This window comes from Scardinius erythrophthalmus (genome assembly GCF_964197995.2).
Source record: "Scardinius erythrophthalmus genome assembly, chromosome: 12".
NCBI lineage: Eukaryota > Metazoa > Chordata > Actinopteri > Cypriniformes > Leuciscidae > Scardinius > Scardinius erythrophthalmus.
In genome coordinates this window covers 13,354,747-13,379,697 of record NC_138232.1, presented here as the reverse complement: position 1 = coordinate 13,379,697, position 24,951 = coordinate 13,354,747, and the positions used below count along the sequence as shown (strand labels likewise).

General features: G+C 36.4%; 1 protein-coding gene across 2 annotated transcripts in view; it reads left to right on the top strand.

Annotated features, from left to right (window-relative positions):
- Nucleotides 1–24,951, top strand: part of negr1 (neuronal growth regulator 1) — a 163,228-nt gene that overhangs the window by 76,673 nt on the left and 61,604 nt on the right. The window contains exons 6-7 of one of the 2 annotated variants that reach the window (XM_081381399.1): nucleotides 8,351–8,499; nucleotides 23,782–23,823. In XM_081381399.1, coding sequence (XP_081237525.1) covers nucleotides 8,351–8,499; nucleotides 23,782–23,823 — 191 coding nt within the window. The remainder of the gene's footprint in view (nucleotides 1–8,350; nucleotides 8,500–23,781; nucleotides 23,824–24,951) is intronic. The other variant, XM_081381398.1, reaches the window with a different exon arrangement.

Genomic DNA, 24,951 nt, shown 5'->3' with positions numbered 1-24,951 from the left:
TCATCTAAAAAGTAGTGTCTGGAAATATTTTGGGTTCTACACCGTAAAATATGGTAAAGTAACCGGTAAAGATAAGGTAGTTTGCCGAATTTGCAAAAAAATGGTTTACTTACGCATCCTCGACATCCAATCATCGCGCTCACCTGTTAAGTTACCATCCAAATGAGGCAGCGGAGTCAGAGACACTGCAGATGGCCAGGCGTCCAACATCGTATGTCTGCATACTTTCCTGCACAACCGTTCGGCACCTTTTTTTTCCATATAACGTTAGCCTAATTTTGTGATTGGCTATGCATAGTGCATAGTGGCACTTCATATAGATTAAGTTGATAACCTGCTGTTTCAAACATTAAGTCAAAAATAATTTTTCAGACAGGCTATGGCTTGAGTCCTGTTTATGAACGCAAAATGCGAGGAAAAAAAAACAAAAAAAAAAAAACCTTTGCCTTATCTTCTCTGAAATGCGTCCGCACATTCAGCTGAAATAAAAAACACTGAATAATCAAAAAAGAAACCTATCCAGTGATTAAATGTTTTCTGTGTTGACACAAATCTTGTGCGATGTCCTAAACTGCCGGGATAATCACACAACGCGTGCCGTGGTCCGCTAATGACACGTCCGATTCGGCGAACTAATGACTCCTTTGAACTGATTCCATTTAATCAATGGTTAAAACAATTGATCTGTCCAACACTGAACTCACCAGACGTCGATATCCGTGTGTTGGGTCCGAGTCCACCTTTGTTGAGTCCGAGTCGAGTCCAAGTCCTTACCAATCAAGTCCGAGTCCAAAGGGGCCCGAGTCGGACTTGAGTCCGAGTCCTTAACATCCGAGTCCGAGTCCACAAAGATTTCAATAATTTGAAACTGACCTTTCACAAAGACTTGCCCCTCTTAGTTACTGTTGCTATGTCCGACAAGCCATTCTACTGTCACTCCACACATCATGTTCTCACACAGTGAAAAATATATTGCGGAGCAAAGAGGATACTGAAAATGTACCAACAGACCAGGTTTCTTTTGGTATAAAATAAAGTCTCAGCTTTAAAATTGTCATTTTTGTGAAATTCAAACAATAAATACAATTTTGTGATGCTTCAATGTGCAAGTTCAATGTGCTAGTTCAAGCAGCATGTGAACTGATCATCTATTTTAGTTTTAGTACGAATTAAACATGAATGAACATTAGAACTGCAAAAAGATGTCAATACACACCTTTTGGTTTTGGTTTGGTTTGTTTGTCAGACAAAAATGGTGGATATCTGCATTATGATTGGTCACATTATTCAGAATCTGCAAGGTAATGCTCAAGAATGCAACACAATGCATTAAGAGCCAGGGGTAAACGTTTGAGCAAGAAAATGGTGATGTGTACATTTTTCTTATTTTCTTTTATATTTTAATATCTTATTTAGCCTTTGAAGGGCAGTACTAAATTAATTAATGAATTTTTAAACAAAATATGTTTTTGAGCATGTAAGTGAGCATCACTGAATGTTTGCAGCGTTTGTAATAGTTGTGTCTGAGTCCCAGTGTGAAAATATGGATCTCCAATCACTGCTAGTAAGGAGTCAAATAAGCAGAATATGCTGGAAAAGCAAAGAATGTGCAGGAGCTGGAGGATTTTTCTGAAGACCATTGGGCAGTTTGAGCAAACAAGGGACTCATGAACAACCATTACAAAAAAACAAAACAAAAAAAAAACAGTTGTGGATCATTCAGGTAATGAATCGGGTAAAAATTCAGGTAAAAAATAAAATCAAGTTAATATGTAGTTTGTCTTGTATTTTGTGTTTGTATTTTGTCTTGTGGACTAGGCTATACTTAAACATCTATAATGTGAAAAAGCTTTTTCAGCGTTTTTATGATCCTTATTATTAAAAAATAAATAAAAAGAACATTTTGGAGGTTCTGCAAGGTCTATGTAAACTTATGACTAAAATGTAAATGTAACAAAAATCATAACATTATTAGACTCCAAAATGTTGCTATGGTTATCACGTTCTCATGTTGCTATGTTTACTATGTCAAATCATCGCAATTTCATGACTCACAGGACTATAATTTAGCGGGTTCACTCCCACATTTAAATGCGGTTATCACTCCTTAAACTTTGCACTGTGAACGTAACCACTGGTCCTCTAAAAGCATGAAAAACAAAACTATTATTTAGATTGTGCTCCCTTTAAGCCACTTACTTGCCGCGTTCTGCACTCTCACTAAAACTCTTGTCATAAACTGAAGTTGTCCGCATTGCACAGTGAATCTCTTATTTACAATGCGTCTAGACTTTGTTGTTTATGAGGGGATTTGCGAAAGGAGAAAGCTCGCGCTGATTCTGAACATAAATTTTGACCGAATTCTCCACATGGTGACTCTGACTGGCCACTGCATTCATGCGCGTCATATACATGTCTGTGATTGGCTACAATGCTCAATGCTGAAACAACACAATGTAAGTAGTTTCGTTTCGTTTTTGAATAATATTGTGTCCTCCAGTGCCCGGACTCGACTGTACTCGGCAAATTTTCCGAGTCTAAAATGTCTGAGTTCATGTCAAGTCCGAGTACAAATTCACCCGAGTCAAGTCCGAGTTCATTCAAAATTGGAGTTCGGGTTTGAGTACCCCAGCTCTACACTTTATAATAAGGCTCCATTTATTAAACTCTAGTTAACTACATTAGTTAACATTAACTATTAATAAACTGCACTTCTACAGCATTTATTAATCTTTACTAATGTAAATTTCACCATTTACTATTAGCCTACCTACATTATTGAAATCAAAAGTTGTATTAGTTAACATTAGTTAGCCTAATGCACTGTGAAATAACATGAACAAACAATGACCAGCTGTATTTTTATTAACTAAGATTAACAAAGATGAATAAATACAGTAACAAATGTATTGTTCATGGTTCATGTTAGTTAGCTTAATACATTAACTAATGTAAACAAATCAAACCAGAGGTAAAATCACAGCTTAAAAAAAAAAAAAAAAAAGAGGGCAAGAAAGGATGACAGTGTCCGTCGGCCACCACCGAAGACCAGTTCTGACCCAGGAAAAACAAGAATTTTTACCCCTTAGCAAATAAGCGATTGCGCCTTCTTTAGAAAGTTAACTAGTCGCAAGTTTGCGGTAAACTGCAGTTGGGATGTCGAGGTCAAAACACTATAAGCTGTGAATCAAATAAAACTTATAATAAATAATGTTCTTACACTGAATGTTTGGATTTTGTGAAGGTGTGAATCATTTGTGATTAATATTTAATATAATAAAGTTCTGTGTTACAAATTATTAACGAAGGAATTATTTTGACCCCCCCTTCTGACATGGAGCAACACCCCCACCCCACCACAAATTGCTTTCTAATCTGTGGGAAACACTGCATTTGATTGTTTACAAACAGCCAAATTAATGAAATGTGATGAAATGAGATCAGAGCTTTGCTCAAAAGAGTCATCTTATATTATTTCCTTTGAGACAAGTCTACTTCTGAATAATGTATACATTCACGGTAAACTAGAAATGGGTACAAACCTACAGTATGTTAGGAAGATCTGTTATACTATCTTAACCCTACATTTAATTGTATGTTTGTATAACCTCATTACTAGTAAAGAACATTCCAAGTCTTCGCACCAATCAGTGATGACTCAAGTGGTGGTTCTTGAATTTAAATACCAAATTACCCCATTACCCGTCATTTACCCACTCTTGCTGAGTACGATCTGAATCAGCAGTTCACACTGTGCTAATTGTAATTATAGGCTTCACTCGATTTATTCAAATTGCAAAGGAGGCTTATTGGCATTGGGTCTGTACTCTGCTTAATCTAAGGCTTTACGTTGAACATTGTTGCTAAACTGTCTGGTTTACTGTATTTTTCTGAACTAACGGTAGTGAGGTGCAGGGAAATAGTAAAAGAGAAACCATACAAGTAATATTGAGCCCCTCAAGTAATATTGAGGAAACCAACAGGTATAATGCAGCAAAATCATAAACTACCTTTTACAAAAATAGATAATCATGAAAAGTGATAATCATATTTTTATGAAGTATATGTATATAAATATAAAGATAGTTGGGTCTCGAAATTATGTTCCTTTGTGATGGAAAGCACTTGCGAAATGACTCCCGAAAACATTCCACTTCCCAGTTGCAATATGTAATTGCTTGTAAGTAGGGATACACAGATGTATAAAAGCAATTATTTTCACTATCTGCCATTGATCGATTGTTTAAAAACAGCCAATGATCAGGGCCTATTATATCCTGTCAATCAAAAGGGCGCGGAAAAACGTGTCAGACTGCAACTCATACTGTGGCTGCATCTGAAATCGCATACTTCCCTACTATATAGTAAAACAGTATGTGACAAAGAAAAGTATGTCTGAATTCACAGAACTCATAAAAGAGTAGGCAAAAATGACCCGTATGGCCTACTACTTTCCGGCGAGTGTTCTGAAGTGTGCATATGATGGACTCTTTACAATTTTATAAGGCCACTGGAGAGGATTTATGAATGGCTGTGAAGCAACACAACTGACACTAGCTACGTTTACATGGACACCTTTTGGTTCAATCGGAATGAAATCAATACGATTGATGAATCCGAACACTGTGTTTACATGAACGATAAATAAAGTAATCGGGTTGATGTGCGCGTTTATATGTCACAAGTTTCAAATCGGAATAGATTTTTTGACATGCGCACACTGCACAAATATACAGAGTTTCCCGCTGTTCGTGGATAACTATTCTCCTCTATTGGTTATTTATTTGTTTTAAACAGCAGACGTAATATTAATCTGTCTCTAGTCATGATTTGGAGACAAGAGCATAACCGTTTTGCCGATAAGTGCTGCTTATCACGCAGTAAAAATGCCCCTCCCCGCGGCCAAAACCAGTCGTCTGTGGATGAAAATCCAAAACAAGGACTGGTGGGATGACTGCTTTACTTCACATACGCTGAGTGAAATGAGAATTTTAGAATGACGGGACACTTATTTATATGACACTTTATTCATCAGGAAGAACAGCTCGTTCAGCACATCATACGTCATTACGCTATTTAACGTCATTGCACATGCGCAGTCCTTTCAGTTTCGGTTTTCAATCCGATCAAGTGTTTACATGTTCTCTCGATCGGATTACAAAAGGAATAAACCACCCCTTTCAATCCCATCGAAATTTCATTCGGTTCGAGCTCAATCGGATCAATTAAGGTGTTTACATGAAGGTTTTTTAGTCGTCAATCCGATTATAAGTGTCCATGTAAACGCAGCTACTGATAGGTCACATGATAATGACAACATGGTGAATGTAGTACGTCCAGATTACATTTGTACTACACACATTCATAGACAGAACATACTTTTTTAGCGGACGTGTGAAGTAATTATTTATTCAAAATAAGTACCTATACTCAAGAGAGTATGCGATTTCAGTGTGAAGAAAATGTCTTGTGTTAAATTTAGGGCTGTCAAAGTTAACGCGGCAATAACACATGAACAGTTAAAAAAACTTTAAAGCAGGCACTATTTGACCCTATGAATCACCTGTAGTTTTTCCTACACTAAACATTATTTGTATCATGCCTACCATTCAATAATTGCAAAGAGCTTTGTGCATTGTTACTTCCGATAAGAAACAAAGTGTCAGCTTTTAAATTCTGTCCATTTTATCACGGAATTCAAACCATAAATGGCGTTTTGGCGCTCTAAAAGGGTTAGTTCACCCAAAAATGAAAATTCTGTCATTAATTCCTCACCCTCATATCGTTCCAAACCAGTGAGACCTTTGTTCGTCTTTGGAGCACAAATGAAGATATTTTTGATGAAATCCGAGAGCTTTCTGTCACTCCATAGACTGCTCCTCCATGTCAGTGTGCTATAACAGCGTAGAAGACTGACATGGAGGAGAAGAGATTCTTGAATAAAGTCATTATTTGGGAGGGGGTTATATTGGGGTTGGGGAGTTTGCACACAAAAAGTATTCTTGTCGCTTCATAACATTAAGATTGAACCACTGTAGTCACATGGACTATTTTAACTATGTCTTTACTACCTTTCCGGGCCTTGAAAGTGGTAATAACGTTGCAGTCTATGGGGAGACAGAAAGCTCTCGGATTTCATAAAAAATATCTTCATTTGAGTTCCGACGATGAACGAAGTACTTGCGGGTTTGGATTGGAACGACAAGGGTGAGTAATTAATGAAATTTAATTTTTGGGTGAATGTCAATAACGCTGCATTTACCTCAGGAGAGTTACCAATGTTCACAGTTCGTTAGTTAGCTGTAAAAAACACTAGAGAAGAGCTTATTTATGGTTGAATAATTTAGTCATTAAAGTTTTTATGAAAGCTACTTTATGTGCAACTGAGCTGTATAAACATTTCAACAAAATATTTTTTTGGTCCTTACAGATAATGTTCCATAGTAAAAAAAAATATATATATAACTGAAAAAGGTGTAGGCTGAAGCCTATGCTTATTACACCTGCCCTTTATACATAATTATTTAATGAGCATCACTTTCCTCTCTGGATTTGATTCATACAAAATAAACAAACAGTTACCAAAATTTCAGTCAGTTTCCAAAATTTACATAAATGATTACAAAGGTTATAAATTTGAGTGTTTTATATTTGAAAATAAATAGCAGTTGAATATAATGGCTCTTTTGTTAATTTAAACCTTTAGTATAGTAATCTACTAAATGAGAGGTTTCCATGTAGTATTAGGAGAGAAAATCAAACTATTGGTATTGGCAGAGAAATTTAGTATCCGTTCATCTCTACTTGTAAGTAAAAACAGATTGATATATCAGTACAATCTTTTTGGTGTATTATGTCCTATAACACTCAGATACAGTGGTAGCAAAGGTCTTTTGTTTTAAGAAAAGTTTTTGTTCAAGTAAGTGTCAGCAGGAGACAAGCTATTGGAGAGTTGGGGGACAAAAGGTCAGCACATTTACCTGTGAGAGTAACATGGATGACCCAGAGTCAGGACTCTCAAGAGCAACTGCTGCTGAACTTAAGACCTCGACAAAGCTACAAGCCATGTGCAAAATATTCTGCTTCTGATTTTCCTTTTGGCAATTCCCTCAGGATCAGGGACAATTGTAACATATTTTTTACATTTTCCTTCATAACTCACATCCTACCATATACCTGCCATCTTTTGTAAGAAACATTTATATGTGTCAAAAACAGAAGACTTAAATCAGTGTGTTAGTGACTCCTCAAAGGAACAGTATTACTTTTTTTAATATTTATCTTTGAATAGATTTCACCTTTATTTTGTGGGATAATTCCTTTACCTTTTTAGGAATTATTCATGTTTATCACACATGTTCTGACTTCAATGTCTTTCTGTTTGAGGTTCCACACTGAGAGAAAATAATATTTTAGTCAAATAGTAATAACAATAAAACATTGTATAAAACCAAAAATACAGCAAAGTAAAGTAGAAAAAATTGATTTAAACAAATCAAAATAGACAAATGGTTTATATCTACAGTACAGTATGTAAACCTATCAGAGTATCTAAGCATACAGTATATGGTTCTTAAGCTGAAATTTGTTTAGTCAATTAATCCCAATAAATAAGTTACAATTGTCCCTGATCCTGAGGGAATTGCCAAAAGGAAAAAGTTTGGGGTCAGTAAAATTTCAAATGTTTTTGAAAAAAACTCTTGTGCTCAAAAATACAGTAAAATAATAAAATTGTGAAATATTATTAAAATGTAAAATGTTTATTTGCATATTTCACTTATTAATGTAATGGCTAAGCTACATTTGTTGCTCAAGAAACATTTTTTATTATTATCAATATTGAAAATGTTGTGCTGCTTAATATTTTTGTGGAAACCGATTTTTTATTTTATTTTTTCGAATCTTTTATAACAATACAAATGTCTTTACTGTCACTTTTGATCAATGTAATGCTAATTTTAAAAGTGTTTAAAAAAATCCCCAAACATTTGAGACACTGAAAATATTAGTAAACAATTTTCACGTTTATAAATTGCTAGTAAATTCTTAAAAATCATCACTAAGAAACGGCAAGTAACACATTGAAATAAAGATGCAATTTTGAAGTAGCAATCATTTTTACAGTGTAGGGTTTCTCTTGCACAATTTTAATCAACCATTTTTTTTTTTTCATTTCGCTTCAAATTAATTTTTAAAAGTACATATATTCCGTGTAGTCTCTCGCCATGTATAAATGAAAAGAGAAAGTGCTATTAAAATAGTTTTTGATGGATGGATTGTTAGCATGTCACACTGCAGCACGCGTTGTCACTGCTTGACATGTCATGTCAACTGATGGTCTTATTTCCAGGATTAACATGGGCCAAGGAATAGACATCAAGAACCTCAACTCCAGATCAGTTCTCACAGTCAAGAACATGACACAGGATCGCTATGGCAACTACACCTGTGTGGCTGTCAACAGGTTGGGAACAGCCAACGCCAGTGTGCCTCTGATTCGTAAGTAACAATCATTACTCTCCCCTGGTTAACTGTTGTCGTGCTGGTAGTTTTCATACATGCTGTTACAGTCGTCGTAGAGCTCCGCCGAAAAAAAAACACAGTTTTCACCCATCTTTAAAACAAATGTTGCAGAGGAAATGTGAGAAGATGGTACTCAAATAGGTCATTGATTTGGAGCCTGAAGTTTTTCTGTGAAGCATTTTCAAAGAGCTATCGCTCTTAAAATGAGATGCAATTGCTTTGAGCAGTCTGTTTGAAATGCTTAGTGTTTTTCTCTGTTTCAGCGGTCGCTAAGTCAATAATAAAAGTGGGCTAACAAGATAAACAAATGAGGGAAAAAACAACAACAAAAAATAGTGATAGTCTTAAAAGTGGCAGATGGAAAAGTTGAGTCCCTTGCTTTTAAATGAAGCATATCAAAGGCCCAGCTGAGATGAAAATTCCAGCATCTTTCACGTTCTACTGAAGACCGACAATCTGTGATGCGGGAAACCCAGAATAGACCAGAAAGCTGCATCTTCTCCTCCCACCAGAGTTACTTCGTTCTTATTTTCCTCATTGCTAATGAAAAGGAAACCTACCCTACTGTGCTCCTAATGAGAAATGGCAAGCAATTCCTCCACAACACGCACATCTCCACATCTGTAGAGATTGCAAATGCAAGAACTGGTCATCATTGCCTGGGCCTAAATTGCTGTTATAATATTGGTCAATAACTATTGATGAAGCAAAGGTGGATTCAGGGACACATTAATATTTAATGGAGGACCTCAACCTCAGAGACAAGGTGTGGAGTACTAATCAAAGTGCAGTGTTTGATTTTCTCCTCAGCATGAAGAAACCTATCATTTCGCTCTATTTTTAGCCTAGCGTATGATTTCCTCCCTCATATTTTATACCTAGAATCGATTGAAAGTGTTTCTTAGATTATTCCCACAGATTTGTTTTGTTGTCTCTGCATCCTAGACATGCAGTATCCCTAGCCGACCACTGTAGTCACAGAATTAACTACTTCCCCCTTATGGAACCGGCCGGGTCATTTACTGTACTGTACGTCTGCCAACATCAAGGTGATTGAGTGCTTTTGGCATCTACAAAGGGTATTTAGCATAGTGAAATGCTCTTTAATAGCAGCTCCCATTAAAGGTCCTCTGTGGCAAGGTGAAAGTAAAGGAGGTAAAGGCCATTATTCCATTTCCCTAGGACGTTTAGGTAGGACTTGCATGTCAAAATTCATTGTTTTGTTTTTTTGGGACGAAATGAGGGATTGATTTTGAAATATTTGCTAGCATTTCTAATGCTAGCAAATAAAAGGGATAGTTCTTCTTAAAGGGATAGTTCACCCAAAACCAAAACTTTGGTCATCATTTTCTCGCCTCAATTTTGTTCCAAACTGTATGCATTTCTTTCTTCTGTGAAAGACAAGATTATTTGTCCCTACAGTAAAACTCATTGCGATCCAATGTTGTTTTGGACACCATGACTTTCTTTATAGGGATAAAAACATTTGAAAATTGCTCAAAAATATCTTCTTTTGTATTCCGCTGAAGACAAAATATTTAACAGGTCTGGGATGACATGAGGATGAATGCATAATGACAGAATTTTTGGATGAACTTTCTCCAAAATTAACCCTCAAAACAGGTGTTTTCATTGTCACTATCTGCACTGCCCCAGTTTTCCCACTAAAAGAGAGCTGGCACACTAGTCTCAACGCCATTAGTTCTTTATTGGCCTGAATATTTTATTTCTCATTGTTTTATGCTTCACGTAAAGTGTATGTTTGAATGTAATCCTTAACAGCAGAATTAGAATATTAACTGACATTATGCTTAAGAGATTAAATTTTCATTAAGAAAAAGTGCACTTTCATGAAACATTGGCGTTGGCATGCACTCTGCTAATGACGTTAGAGTCAGATACACTCAGAGATCGAACCACATGTTTAAAACTGCATTATTTAAGCCTTTCCAATTGCCAAATGACCCCAATATAGCTAATGGCCTTGGTTGCAATAGTCAGAGACAGATTCTCTTCTGTAGATATAAAAAATGCATGTCAAAGCATCACACTTTGTTTTCCCAATGTCTCAATGGGAATTCATTAGTGTGAAAGATATGAACTGTTAAGGATGTGTTTAGCACTTATTAGTAATTGACTATAATGAAAATAATCTCACAGAATGTTGATATTTAGTGCATACAACTGGGACAAATGATTACTTGAATTGATAAACAGCCATGAGTTTCACTGTATAGTAGTTGATATTTTTCCTTCAGTGAGCAGAGCACACACCTGAAACGTGACAATGCAAACTTACGGTTTTGTGAGGTAACAAATGTCTGGCAGTTAGTGTGTCACTTTTGTTTAATTTCTAAAACCTTCCTGACCATTGTCTGCGAACACCAGTTCACTGAACAGTCTCTTTTGGAAAGCAAAAATCTGCAGGCACTGGGCAAAGGTGATCAATTTAACAAAAGGGTGTGGGTTTTTTTTGTTTTTTTATTCTTTTTTATGTTGCTTTGAGAAAAATTGGTGATGCGAATTAGATTGACTTGACATTTACGTGGCTCTTTCTCCATTACTTACTGTCATCACATTTGATTGGACTTTTGACCCCTTTGCACCTGGCATTAAAGTGCGTTTTCGGTGATCGGATCACAATCGGATAGCATTTGACCTCATTGAATACACCCAGGACACATTGTGATCGTATCACTGAAACCACATTTTGAATATGGTCAGGGACAGCTATAACTACAGTATGCAAGACAAGTAGTGTGAGAAACATATGTTGTTTGATCATTTTAATATAACATTCATATCACAAAAACGCCTGTGGCAAAAGCTCTTTTAGTCTTACCAAGTGCTGTGTATTGGCTTCTTTTTTTTTTTTTTTTTGAACATTTTTATTTAAGTAAATGCACATCTTAATTGACTTTTGTTTTTTACAAACATAGAAGAACAATAGCAAACTCGGCAGTGTCCTACACAAAAAATAAATAAATAAATAAAAACACAATTTTTTTTTAAATTAAGTCATAGTAAAATATCAATCAGTGTCCAAAATAACAATTACATTTTTTCAATTAGGTATTCCCATACCATACAATCATATTGCAGTATTTTTTAACTACATTTTATTGCATTTAAAGGAAGAAAAATAAAATTAAAATAAATAAATAAAAATACAAGCGAAATAGGCAAGAAAATCTCCCTTCCCTCACATTTTATTGTGTCCAGCCAAAATAATGAATAACTGGATCCCAAAGCTCCTTAAACTGATCAACTTTCAAGTGAAGTTGGGCCGTGATTTTCTCCATACAGTATATCTCCCTCAACCCCTTCTGCCATTGTTCAAGTGTAGGGGGTTGGACCTTGAGCCAGGACTTAGTAATCATTTTTCTTGCCACTAAGAGTAGTATCTGAATCAATTTAGTATACAGTTTGTTAAGACTAGGGGCTACTCCTATTACACAATGAACAAATTCTAGTGACAGGTTACATTTTAACATGACTTGAATTTCTCGCGTAACTCCCCGCCAAAAGGGTTTCAAGATGGGGCAATCCCAAAAAATATGAGTATGATCTCCAATTTGGTTACAATTTCTCCAACACAAATTTGATTTGCTTTTGTCAAAACTAAATATAATTGAGGGAGTCCTAAAGAATCTCATCACGACTTTCCAACCGAATTCTTTCCACACGGGACTATTTGTGGTTTTGTGACTATTTTCACAAGCCTTAATCCATTCTTCATCCTCAATAATAATATTTGCTTCTAATTCCCATTTGCCTTTTATATCAAAAGAATTATCTAACAATTGTGACTGTAGGAAATTATACAAATTTGAAACCATTTTTTTCTTATTTTTTTCAGTGATATTTTTAATCAAATAGGATTCCATTGAGGTTGGCAATCTTTTCAAGGATTCCCATTCCCTACTCGACCTTATATAGTCCCGTATCTGCAAATATCGGAAGAAGTCTTTGGAGGATAATCCATGTTTGTCCTGTAGTTGTTTGAAGGATTTTAGGATTTCCCCATCAAACATCTGGTGTACAGTTATCAGTCCCCCCCTTGCCCAATTTAAAAAACCAGGATCAGTTTTACTTGGAGGGAAGTCACTCAATTTGGCTATTTGGAGTGCACGTGAAGTTGTTAAAGGGATACCCAGTTTCTTCCTCAACATTGACCATATACGATGAGTACATACGATCCATTCATTTTGTATTTTAAGTTCTCTCCATTTCTTTTGATCTAAAAATAATGCTGTCTCCAAGGGAACTGATGGGCTCGAGAAATTCTCCAACCATAACCAATTTGTATCCACATCCTGAATCACCCATTCCACTACTGCTCGTAACTGTGCAGCCCAATAATACAACTTGAAATTGGGTAGACTCAAGCCACCAGTTCCCCTAGAGCTACACAATAACCTCTTCCGGATCCTAGGTTTTTTCCCCTGCCACACAAAAGTAGAAATCATCTTATCCAGATTTTTAAACACAGATGAAGGTATCCATATAGGCAAGGCCTGGAAAAGATACAAAAGACGAGGAAGAATGTTCATCTTTACAACTTCTATTCTGCCTATTAAAGACAGGGGGAGAATATCCCAACGACCCACATCTGCTTTGATTTTGGACATTAGTTTACTATAATTCTCATTATACAATTGGGAGGCATGAGGCGTAACAACCACACCTAAATATCTGAAGCCCCGAGTGGGCCAATTAAATGAAGCTATTCTGTCCAATTCATTTGGTTTGTCCCCCATCAACCACAAAGCTTGTGACTTGGTCTCATTGACCTTATAACCCGAAACTAGTCCAAATTCTCTCAGGCATTCTAACAATGCAGGAACAGAAGTCAACGGGTTAGAAATATATAGAATAACGTCATCGGCATATAATGACAGTTTGAACTCTGTGTCTCCGACCGTTACTCCTTGTACTCTATGATCGTCCCTAATCAACTCTGCCAATGGTTCTATACTAATTGCGAACAGCAGGGGGCTAAGGGGACAACCCTGTCTGGTTCCTCTTTTAAGCACAAATTCGTCAGAGATATAGCTATTTACCTTAACTTTGGAGGTAGGATTTAAATACAACACCCTAATCCAATTGACAAATTTAGAATGAAAACCCAATTTCTTTAATGTATACTCTAAGAACAACCAGTCCACCCTGTCGAATGCTTTCTCAGCATCAAGGCTGAGAAGCATTGATGGGACTGTTTTTTTCCTAGCTACTGTCATTATATTTAATGTTCTCCTAATGTTATTAATTCCCAAACGACCTGGTATAAAACCAGTTTGGTCAATACCAATTACATGTTTTATACACTCCTGTAATCTTTTGGCCAATATAGATGTTAAGATTTTCATGTCACAGCATAACAAACTTATTGGTCTATATGAGGAACAATTTGTTGGGTCTTTACCTTCTTTGTGAATTACGGATATGGTTGCTTGAGACCAGGATTTAGGTGGATCATTTTGAGTGAGAGCATAGTTAAAGGTTCTTTGTAATAAAGGGATAATTTCGTCTTTGAAACATTTATAAAACTCACCTGGATAGCCGTCCACCCCTGGGGACTTATTATTTTTTAAATTCTTAATGGCACCTTCAATTTCTTTTATTGAAATTGGTTTTACTAGTGCTTCCGATTGGGTGTCAGTTAATGAAGGTAAATTAATATTTTCCATAAATCTTTCAATCTTAATTGCCTTGTCAGGGGCTTCCGGTGAGTCATACAATGCTTCATAGTAAGTGGAGAATGCATTGGCAATGCCTTTAGGATGAGATATAACTTTTTTGGAGTTCGGGTGTTGAATTTTTGCTACTGTACGACTAGCCTGCGTTTTGCGTAATTGAAAAGCTAGTAAACGACTAGCTCGATTTCCCGATTCATAATATCGTTGATTGGCAAATCGTAGGGCCCCCTCCGCTTTATATGTTAACAGGTCATTAAGCTCTTGTCTACATTTCTTTAAAGCTTGAAGAGTATTATCTTGACTAGTCTCCTTATGCTCCTTTTCTAAATCTAAAATATTTTTTTCTAGTTTTTGTTGTTCCTTAATCCTTTCTTTCTTAATTTTAGATGATAATGCAATCAATTTTCCCCTTATAACCACTTTTGCTGCCTCCCATAACGTAGAGGTCGAGACCTCTCCATTATCATTATGATCTAAATAATCTTTCCATTCTTGCTTAATCTTTTGTACAACATTCAAATTATTAAGGAGGGAAACATTTAACCGCCACTGTTTTAAACTGCTACTTTTATCTAGAACCAACGAAAGGACTAACGGGGCATGATCGGAGATTGTTATTGATTCAATACGACAGCTGGTCGCTTTGTAAACATCTCTTTTTAACATACATAACATGTCTATTCTGGAGTAGCTACTATGTACTTTAGAGAAAAATGTGTAATCTCGTTCTTTGGGATGTTTTTGACGCCACACATCTACTAGACCTATCTCTTCCATCATACTCCGCAGTACCCCTGTTTTTCTTGGAGCTGGACCAAACTCAGAAGGTTGTTTATCTAATTGCTGGTTCAACACGCAGTTGAAATCCCCACCCAATATGAGCAATCCTTCAATTAGTGAGGTTAGGATAACTGAAATATCTTTGAAAAAAGCAGTGTCGTCTTCGTTTGGGGCATACAAATTTAAAATTGATATTTTTATCTCTCCTATTGTTCCAACAATCAAAATGTACCGACCTGCTCTGTCCGTATGCATTTTCTCCACAGTGAGGCCCAGAGCTTTATGCACTAATATGGCAACCCCTCGTTTTTTTCCCTCTTTACACGCTGAACTAAAAACCTGTCCTACCCATTCCCTCCGTAGTTTTTGGTGCTCTTTATCATCAAGATGGGTTTCTTGAAGTAAAGCAATTGAACAATTTAATTTTTTCAATTGGGACAAAATTTTTTTCCTTTTGATGGGATGATTAATACCATTTATGTTATAACTAACCACATTGAGATTATTCATACCGTGTGTTTAGAAACAGAAAGAAAATATCACCATACATGGTACTGCCGAGTGCCAAAACAAAGAAAACAGAGATAATAACAGTGCAAATAACTATGATGAACAAGTTTTTATGAACTTCCAGAAAACCAGTGGTTAGCCCTTTAAATAAAAATAACTGAAGAACAAGTAAAGGGCGTCCCACTCCCGGTGTCCTTTGGGCAGAGAGCGCTAGCTCTCTGGGTAAGATGCACATTGTGCAGTGGAAACGATCTTCCAGGCAAACCTGTGGCTGCATTCGGACCGTCCCAAGGCCAAGATCAAGTACCAGCCCACCCCCCTTCCCAGACAGACCCAGTCCCAATGTACTTCAGTGCGAAATTTTAAGCCTATATCTCAGAATACAAAAATAAAATAAAATACAATGTTGACAAATGAGTTATTCAGGTCAATCGAAAATGTTCAGTTTACTCACATCCTGACCAGCCTTATTCATCTTCATCCAATCCACAAATGAACTCTCTTATATCTGATGACTTCAGTTGATGTCGATTCTTTTTCCTTCCATTGGGCTGTGTTTTCCAGGCTTCACGCTCCATCTCCATCTCAAGGACATCTCTGTCCTCCAAGGCAATGTCCACCCCCAAATCTTTCAGTGTAGGCTGTGCTTCAAGCAGCGTTGCAAAAACGCGGGTACCTGATTCCAGAGAAATCCTCAGCTGGGCAGGGTACAGTGCCTGGGCCTTGATGTTCTTCTCTTTGAGCTTTTTTATTGCCTCCCGGACCTTTTTTCTCTTCCTCTGCACTTCAGACGAATAATCCTGGTCAAAATAGATCGTATGACCTTCAAACTGGACATTGCGTTGTTTCCATGCTTGTTGTAGCACTGTCTGCTTCACCTGAAAGTCCAAAAAGCGGACTATGATAGACCGTGGCGGTGCTCCGCCTCGGGGTTTTGGGCCAAGGGCTCGGTGCGCTCTTTCCACTTTAAGATCAAGACCGTCTGGTAGTTTCACCGAACTCCTCAGAAAGTGTATCACAAAGTCAACCATGCCATCTTTCTCTGAATCCTCTGGGATCCCATATAAACGAATATTATTGCGGCGCAGTCGATTCTCCATATCGTCGCATTTACTCGTGAGATCAGCTTCCCTGCGCAACAAGTATTTTAGCACCCTCCTGTGTTTAGCATGACTGTCTTCTGTAGCACTTACTCTGTTCTCGGCTTCGGTCATTCTTTTTTCCAGGTCGTCTGTGCGTGTTGCTATCTCGGTCAATTTGGTCTCCATTCTGGTGAAAGAGGATTTTAGATCTCGAAATGAGTCCGTGTTTTCTTGTCGGAATTTTCGCAACTCCGCTAGCACATCGTTAGCCCCCGTGGTAGCCATGTTGTTAGCATCCCCGCTGGTTTTCAGTGGAGTAGCTTCAGCTATCGTTAGCTGTTTGGGGCCTGATCTTCCCTCGTCCGTTTTACTCCCTTTTCCTGCTTCCTTTTTGCTCGGGTTTTGGATCGGCATGTCCGCTAAGTTTTCTCTTTCACGTAGTCTTGTATTCATTTATCAATAAATTCTTTCAACGGCTATTTTTAATGGGTCTGTCGGAGCTGAGGATTCTAACTACCGCTCTCGGCCATGACGTAGGCGGAAGTCCTGTGTATTGGCTTCTTGTCTTGTTTTTTATTCTGTTTCACTATGTGGTCTTACGATTTGGTCACCCAATTTAATGAGCAATATCCAATGAATTGTTCCACTGCACTACACTTGAAATCTTTCATTTCTCTCCCCAAATCCTTACTCTCTCCTGGTCTGTTTTCATGTGGGTGCTTTAAAACTTTATTTCCGACCCTTTTCTTCACTTCTAATCCATATTAGCATCCTTTACTCTTGGAATGTTTCAAACGCAGCCAAATGGAATAGACCAAATTACTTTTTTTTAATCTGCAAGCATTTTGATTTATCCATGTTTCACAAATTTGGTGGATGACAGAAAAAATTTCAGTTAACACAACCTCTCTAATGTAATGTACAAATGCCGTTCATACTATCCGGATACCATTGATAACAGCAGGTGTAAAAGGGGGCAATGCTTCCTTTATTTTGCGTTTATGAGGGTCTACATATTTTTTTTATATGTAGGTGAACAACCAACTATTAACTTTGAATTTGCTGTTTTGCTTTCAGTTTGTTGATATGAAAAGTGTATGTGTAAAAAAAAATTTCATGTTATGCATATTGATAAATGCAGCATATTTTTATAGAAACAATGCAATGTAAATACATTAACACAGCCAAGCTTTCTCTTGTTATGTCTTACATAACGTAAACAAGTTTGTATGTGTGAGGTAAATGTGTCTTGCACTTTGTCTCAAGCAAGGTATATTGTGAACCTGCTTTTTTTTATAACTGGGTGTTTTCCTGTCTGAGCTTTTCTGCAACTCTTTCTTCTACATTTTGCTGTCCCGACTGTAAGGCGCAATGCTGAGAAGCAAAGATTTTGTTGTCCTTAATTGGCAGATTTCTTCTGCTCTGTAATCCAAGCTATCTTTCCCCCCTCATTTTTGCTTATAGCACAGTGTAGGCTTTGCCGAATAATCTCCTCCAACCTGTCATTGGAGTATGACTAAAACACTCATAGCCCGAAGAAGCTCTTAGCCTTTCTTGATAAAGCCTCCACATCTTCAGCTGGCACCATCTAATGGAAGCCTTGTTCATTTGCCATGCCTATCAATCATAACCTCAGTGTCATCTTTTCATATCTCGCCGTTTCTTGTTGTCCCGGTTTTCTTTTACCGCTCTTACAGAGTTGTGCCGGATGTTGTTGTCGTGGTTACTATAATGTGACCCTGTCTGACTGACGGGGTGGAGGCATAAAAAAGGATGAAATGGAAGGTGAACTAGAACAGAAGATATGATGTCAATTTTTTCTCATGAATATCGTTTTTCTCCAGGCTGGGAAACTTGTGCATTCGTCTTGCCATTCAAGCAGCCCTCCTGAACCTATTCTTATTTCCCCATCAATCATATATCAGGTTGCCTTCCCCCACAAGCACCTTTACATGCACTGTAAAGAACCGCCAAATATAGACTGTGCACAGTTTATGCTGATACATTTAAGTGCTGTGTTAAGTGCCCATGGATTATGAATCTGATTGGCTGGTATATGCACCATGTTATTCCAGTTCTTCCGAATAGGCTACATTTCAAACAAACTTATAGACAACACTAATGTAGTCTTACATAGCCAAACCTTTGACTATGACGTAAAGTCTGGTCCACATTGCAATTCTGGAGAACACTGGCATGTAAAGTGACTAAACACATTTTTTTGAGTAAGAGTTCAACGCTGTTTGTAACATTCTCCTTAATAGCTAAAAAAGTGAACCAAAAAAAGCTAAAAATGGAGGCAAATTATGGGATCAGCCTGGTCAAAAATAATGATTATTTCACAATCATAGCTAGAAAATAAGCTCATACAGTTCAACTCATGGATATCAAGTTTACTTGCTGCTAAGTGCCTCAAACAAAACTCTGGAATATCTTTCAGTTTTGATGCCAGTGGCTTTGCAAACTTTGGTAAATCCGGTGATTTGATCTTCCTAAAAAGCGCTTATTGTCTCAGCCTTGTAGACTCAACTTTGTGCCCTTAGTCCCAGATGCTGCATAAAACCAGCCAATCAGATTAGAGCTTGCCAGACAGAGAAAGTGCTCTCCAGTTTTTTTGTGCTTATGCATCAGACAGTCGGTGAACAAAGTGGACTGTGGATTTGCAGTCTGAGGCCGAGACTACAAATGCTATTATATTATCCCATTTTGTTGCTGTTTTCTTGATGCACATACTGTATGAAAGATTAATGTTATACTGCATTTTCTTGTTGAGGTTGCATTTTGTTGTCTTCATTTGCAGTGGTTTTGAAGTCCTAATGAAATTCAGTCCCGTTCTGAAAAGGACAGCTGAACAGATGGACTGACATTTGTCTTTCTCATTGACTTTTATCTTGTATTACAACAGTCATCATTTTGACGTCTTAAAGGGTGCCGCCTTGCCATTTGCACGCTGAATGTGCGGCGAGCAAGTCCTTGAAAAATAAGGTGTTTGTGATGCAAAGAGTCTGTTTTGGCTATAAAACACCTCCTGTCCAATCATTAACGGAGACAACGGTTAAAACCGCCTGGAGAAATAGGCAGTCCATACGATGCGTCTGACCATGCATGAAAGATTTAGCCGTTCAAGGATGCAGCCAAAGTTTTTCATCATCAGTATTGTGCAGTGTGCTTTTAAATCAATCATTAAGGGGATGCCGTAAAATAAATCAATTAATGCAAAGCTCATATTCTTGTTTTTCTCTCAAAATGATCTAAGAATGCACAGCAGAGAGCGCTCCACTTGTATCTTGGCAATTTACATTTCTGTGAATTGTATAGAAGCTGGGGGTTTCTCTCTTTGTGCATTTTAAAGGAAAAAATAAGATGTTATTATAGAATGAAATGCAATTCCTTCCACCACGATTAATTTTTTTCTTGCAAGTGTGAAGAGAGGTCATCCAGTGTACACATCATCAGCTTTTATGTGGATGCAATGCAGGTTACTCCATTGTCCTATACAGTACCTGAAGATTGCACGTCATGCAATACTGTAATATAGACTGAGAGCTCCACATGGAAAGAAATGTCACAAATCGCATTAAGGTGTTCGTCCAGTATTAACAGAGGGAGAAGACATCTTTTTATGGTTTTAGAAAAACTAAGAATATAATTAGTAACATGATCTTTGTTTCAGAAGAACCATTGTTTTAGCAAAACTAAAACTATTTAGTTGGGATTCTCAACTAAAATTGCAATTTAGGCCAAGTTTGCTAAGAATGAGAAACATTATATTTACATAAAAAATTAAACAAAATATTAATGATTAAAATATCTGAAAGGAAGCCAAGTATTTGTACCCAGATACTAAAGTATCAATACTAAAGATTTAGATGTTTTAAAGAAACAAGGATTTTTTCTGATTATTTAGTTATGTAGTTATTTATTTAGTTATCTTAAACTGAACTCTAGGAAAGTCAAAATAAAAAATAATGTAATATTCTAATCAAAAATTACAACCATCTGTAATCACATAAGTTGTAATTCTAAACTTAGTGTAGTTCTGTACCAAGGAGACAACAGTGTCAGTGAAGAGCATGCTTGAGGTATGCGTAAGGTAAATATTACTTTATTTTTTTTTGTCTCTCAGTTGTAATCAAACTGTAATATTGTCAAATTATGCATAAAAATAAGTGTAATTGTGTGTGTAGGAAGCATAAAATGCTAGCTATGAATGTTGTTGGCCATTTCATAGCAAAAATATCCATTCATCTATTCTTTTTTACAACTGCTTGTCCAATTAGCAAAAAAACATCAATGTAATTTCCCATAAAGAATAAATTGAGCTTTGAGATGTGGTGGAAATAATATGTATGGATGGGAGATCATTAAAATGAAAGAATTTTCCTGTGGTATATGTATGTATATACACTCTTGGACATATCTACATAGTAGGCTAGATAAACTAGCGAAAGTGTGTTTTACGGGATTTTAATTTCTGAAATTCCACAGGGCCAGAAGTAGAACGTAAAAAGAAACTCCTGGATATACAAACCAAGGATAACCTATATGTATGTGCATATGCATACAGTACATCTATGAATCAATAACTCTTTGTTCATAATCTTTAAAACGTAACTCCTTAGATAAACCTGGTTGTATACCCTTTGATTTCTTTGAAAAGTCAGTTTATTCCCAAAGTGTGCATTGTGCTGTCAGTGGTGATGATTGCTCTAGGTTGCATACCTGTGCACTTAACACAAACGTCAACTGAAAGCGGTAACACACATCGCCTGTGTTTTTGCTTCATACACACACTCTGTCTCAACACTGGCAACGTCTCAACTCAATTTAACAAAGGGCTTACCAGAGAGAAGCCTCTGTTGAGGTCATTACACCCCTTAATCACAGTCATTCTTACTGTAACGGAGTCACTGTAATGTTGATTTGAACAACAAAAGAGAAAACACGGATCCTTTTTTCCTTCAGTTCATCTCTACTTTCACAAAGGATTTTGGAAGGGAATGATAATTCTTTTGACAAATGTCCAGATGGTTTGTTTGTGACTTAGTGTGAGTCTTTTCTTTCTTAAAAAGCAAATGACCAGTGTCTGTCATGCAACCACTTGTATGTTGTCATATGTTATTCATTCATTATTCATTAATAAAGGCTCATTAAAGTTGATAAGGCAAGCAGTACACCAGACTATAATAACATATTTGGTTGCTTTTAGTATTTGAATGTCATTGCATGAGATGGCAAAAAATTGAACCAAGTGGAAATTTGAAGAAAAATAACACAAAGACCTTTTTAGGCAAAACATTTCACAAAAGGAAGTTTGCCTGGTTTTAAACTATAATAGAAAGACTGATTAAGATACAGAGAATTAGGACAATTTTGGTTGACATAACGGGATAGTTCTTTCACCAAAAAAAATAAAAATATATATATATATATATATATATTTTTTTATATATATATATATATATATATATATATATATATATATATATATATATATATATATATATATATATATATTTATTTTAGATTTTGAAGAACATTGGGCTCCATTGGGTTACATTGGACCTAATGACTTTAATTATATGGACAAAAACAAAATACTGAGAAATATCTTCTTTTGTGTTCCAAAACTGAAAATTCTGTCATCATTTACTCATTGTTTCAAGCCTGTATGCTTTTCTTTCTTCTGTAGACCATAAAAAGAGAAAATTTAGATATTTTGTTTGTTTGTTTTTCTCTTCATACAATGTCAATTGGTCATTGGTAACCAAAACTGTAAAACTGTTTGGTTCCTCAGAATATCTTCTTTTGTGTTCTGCGGAAGAAAGAAAGTCATACCGGTTCGGAACAACATGAGCGTGAGTAAATGATCACAAAATATTCATTAATAAACTATCCCGTCAGGCTAAAGTTTGTGTTTCATTTAACTCCATTTAAACGCAAGTCAGCGTGGAAGACTTGAAACGCAAGCACATGCAGAGAGTTTCACCTTTTGATGTGTGCCCAAGTCCAAGTTTGGTGAACTCTGACCTATGAATTCGCATAAAGCAAGTAGATCTAAACTGATTAATAAACATCTTGGCTCAATACAAATAATACAAACTTCAAAGCTGCATGTTATGCTTTATGCATTGTTGCAGGAAAGTGGAGTAAAAGGTATATTTTAACAATTACATTTTTATTAGAGATCTATTGTTTATTAGAATTTTTTTTAAATGCTTGAAATCTTGCTTGAAAATTTATTTTGTCTGTCACTCACCTAATGTGATGAACTACACCTGTGGTAACTCTACAAGGGCATTTGTGTGAACTAAAGGAGAATTCACTTCATACATCCACTAAAAAATTACCTTGAGACCAGCTGGTTAACAGGAATATCAAAAATGGCTAGGAAATTTTAAGTTGGCCACTTTTGTTTGCAGATGCCAAACAAATGCTATATAAGATGCTATTTTGTATAATGCAATGACATTCACACCTTTTTAAGTGTCCGAATGCTTTTGCTTTGCATTCGGCATGGATCCATTTTGTATATTTTACTTTATCAGCAGATGGAAAATGTGGAAGACAGAGGTGTTTCTGTATATCTCCCCCAGATCTAGACATTAAGTTTTAATTACAATCAGTTAAGTAACTCGCTGGAAAATATTGAGCATATATGAGATTAAAAATGGATTGACATTAAAGTCCTGCTTTTAACATTTCCCAAAAAGGGAGCTGAGGCAATTGAGAGAGTATGATATCTATTAATAAAATGAAAACTATATTACATCGTCATGATTAAACGACTGTCTGCTAGGTGCAAATTTAATTTCATGTGTTAATTGAACTGAGCTTCATTCCGGTCCATTGAATTGAGTGATGCTTAGAAGCTTCTAATTTGGAGTATCAAAGATCAGCGATCATAATAAGATTTGAAACCGACTCCGTCAAAACCCCTCTGAACATAAAAACTGAACAAGACCTGATTGAACGTTACATTTTGATCAAGATGATCAACCTCAGCAGAGATTTGTTTTATTTTGTGGAGTGAAGGGCCCTTTTATTGCCTGCTGACCACAGAAGCGTTTTCACACCCCTCTCTCCAGTCTTTGCATGTTTTTGTTCTCTTTTCCCTTCTTTTGGGTCTTCATTATGTTAATAATATATAAATGTCCTCTTTTCCCTCTCCTTTTCTTTTCCTGTAGCAATTATTGAACCCACAACAACTAGTGCTGTCTCAAGTCCAGGTCAGTATATGTCACATGCTGTTCGCAGCTCAGTAAGGGATCCGAAATGCTGCACTAACCAAAAATGACCTCTTCCTCATTGCAATTTCTCCTTCTCTCGATTGGCCAGGATGCCTGCTGGCGTTCAGCTTTGTGTGTCGTCACTTTATTTATTTTTCTAGGGCTGTCAATCAGTTGTTGTTGTTCTTTATCATATTATTTACATTATGTTGATTAATTCATCACATATGAATGTTTGCTGAGAAAGCAGTTGTAGCCATGATTCAGCTCCTAAAAAGGTAATTTATTAATTCTAAATATACATTTCCATTTCCATTAAACAATGCTATAATTTATTAACATATAATGTTTTTGCGTATTTTAATACAACGCTATTTATTAAACCAACACTACCGTTCAAAAGTTTGGGGTCGGTAAGATTTTTAAATGTTTTTGAAATAAGTGTCTTCTGCTCACCAAGTCTGCATTTATTTGATCAAAATATGAAGTGTAATATTATGAAATATTAGTACAATTTAAAATAACTGTTTTCTATTTTAATATATTTTAAAATATTATTTATTTCTACTATGGTAATGCCGAATTTTCAGCATGTAGTTACTATAGTAAGAACTTTTAATTATGCATAATTACTGAACATGCAACTAGACCAAACCATAATCCTAATAGTAAGTACATGTAGTTAATTAGTATTACTCAGTACTTAAATGTATAATTACTAGGGCTGGGGGAATTAACACGTTAATCTTTGTGATTAATTTGAGATGTTTAACGCATTAAAAAAAAATAACGCAATTGACACAGCACTTTTTTTTTTTTTGCCTCGTTTTAATGAGTTCCTGTTGCGGCTGCTTTTGAAAAGGCCGAAAATATGCCGTCACGCCCCTCCGTGTTCGGCGATCAGGTTTCATTCTCGCGCAGCTTGTTTAGTTACTTCAGGAGCGGGTCTTTTCCAACTAGTTTTGTGCGCCGCGCTCTCCTTTCCGTGTGTGTGTTCCGTTCCGTCTGCACTCTCTGCTCAATGTTCCGCTCTGTGTTTTCGCTGCGCGTTCTGCTCTGTAGTTAATGGCCCAAACGCTCCAATCATGTATCAATCACGCACTGGAAAAGCAAAGTCCGCTCAAATAA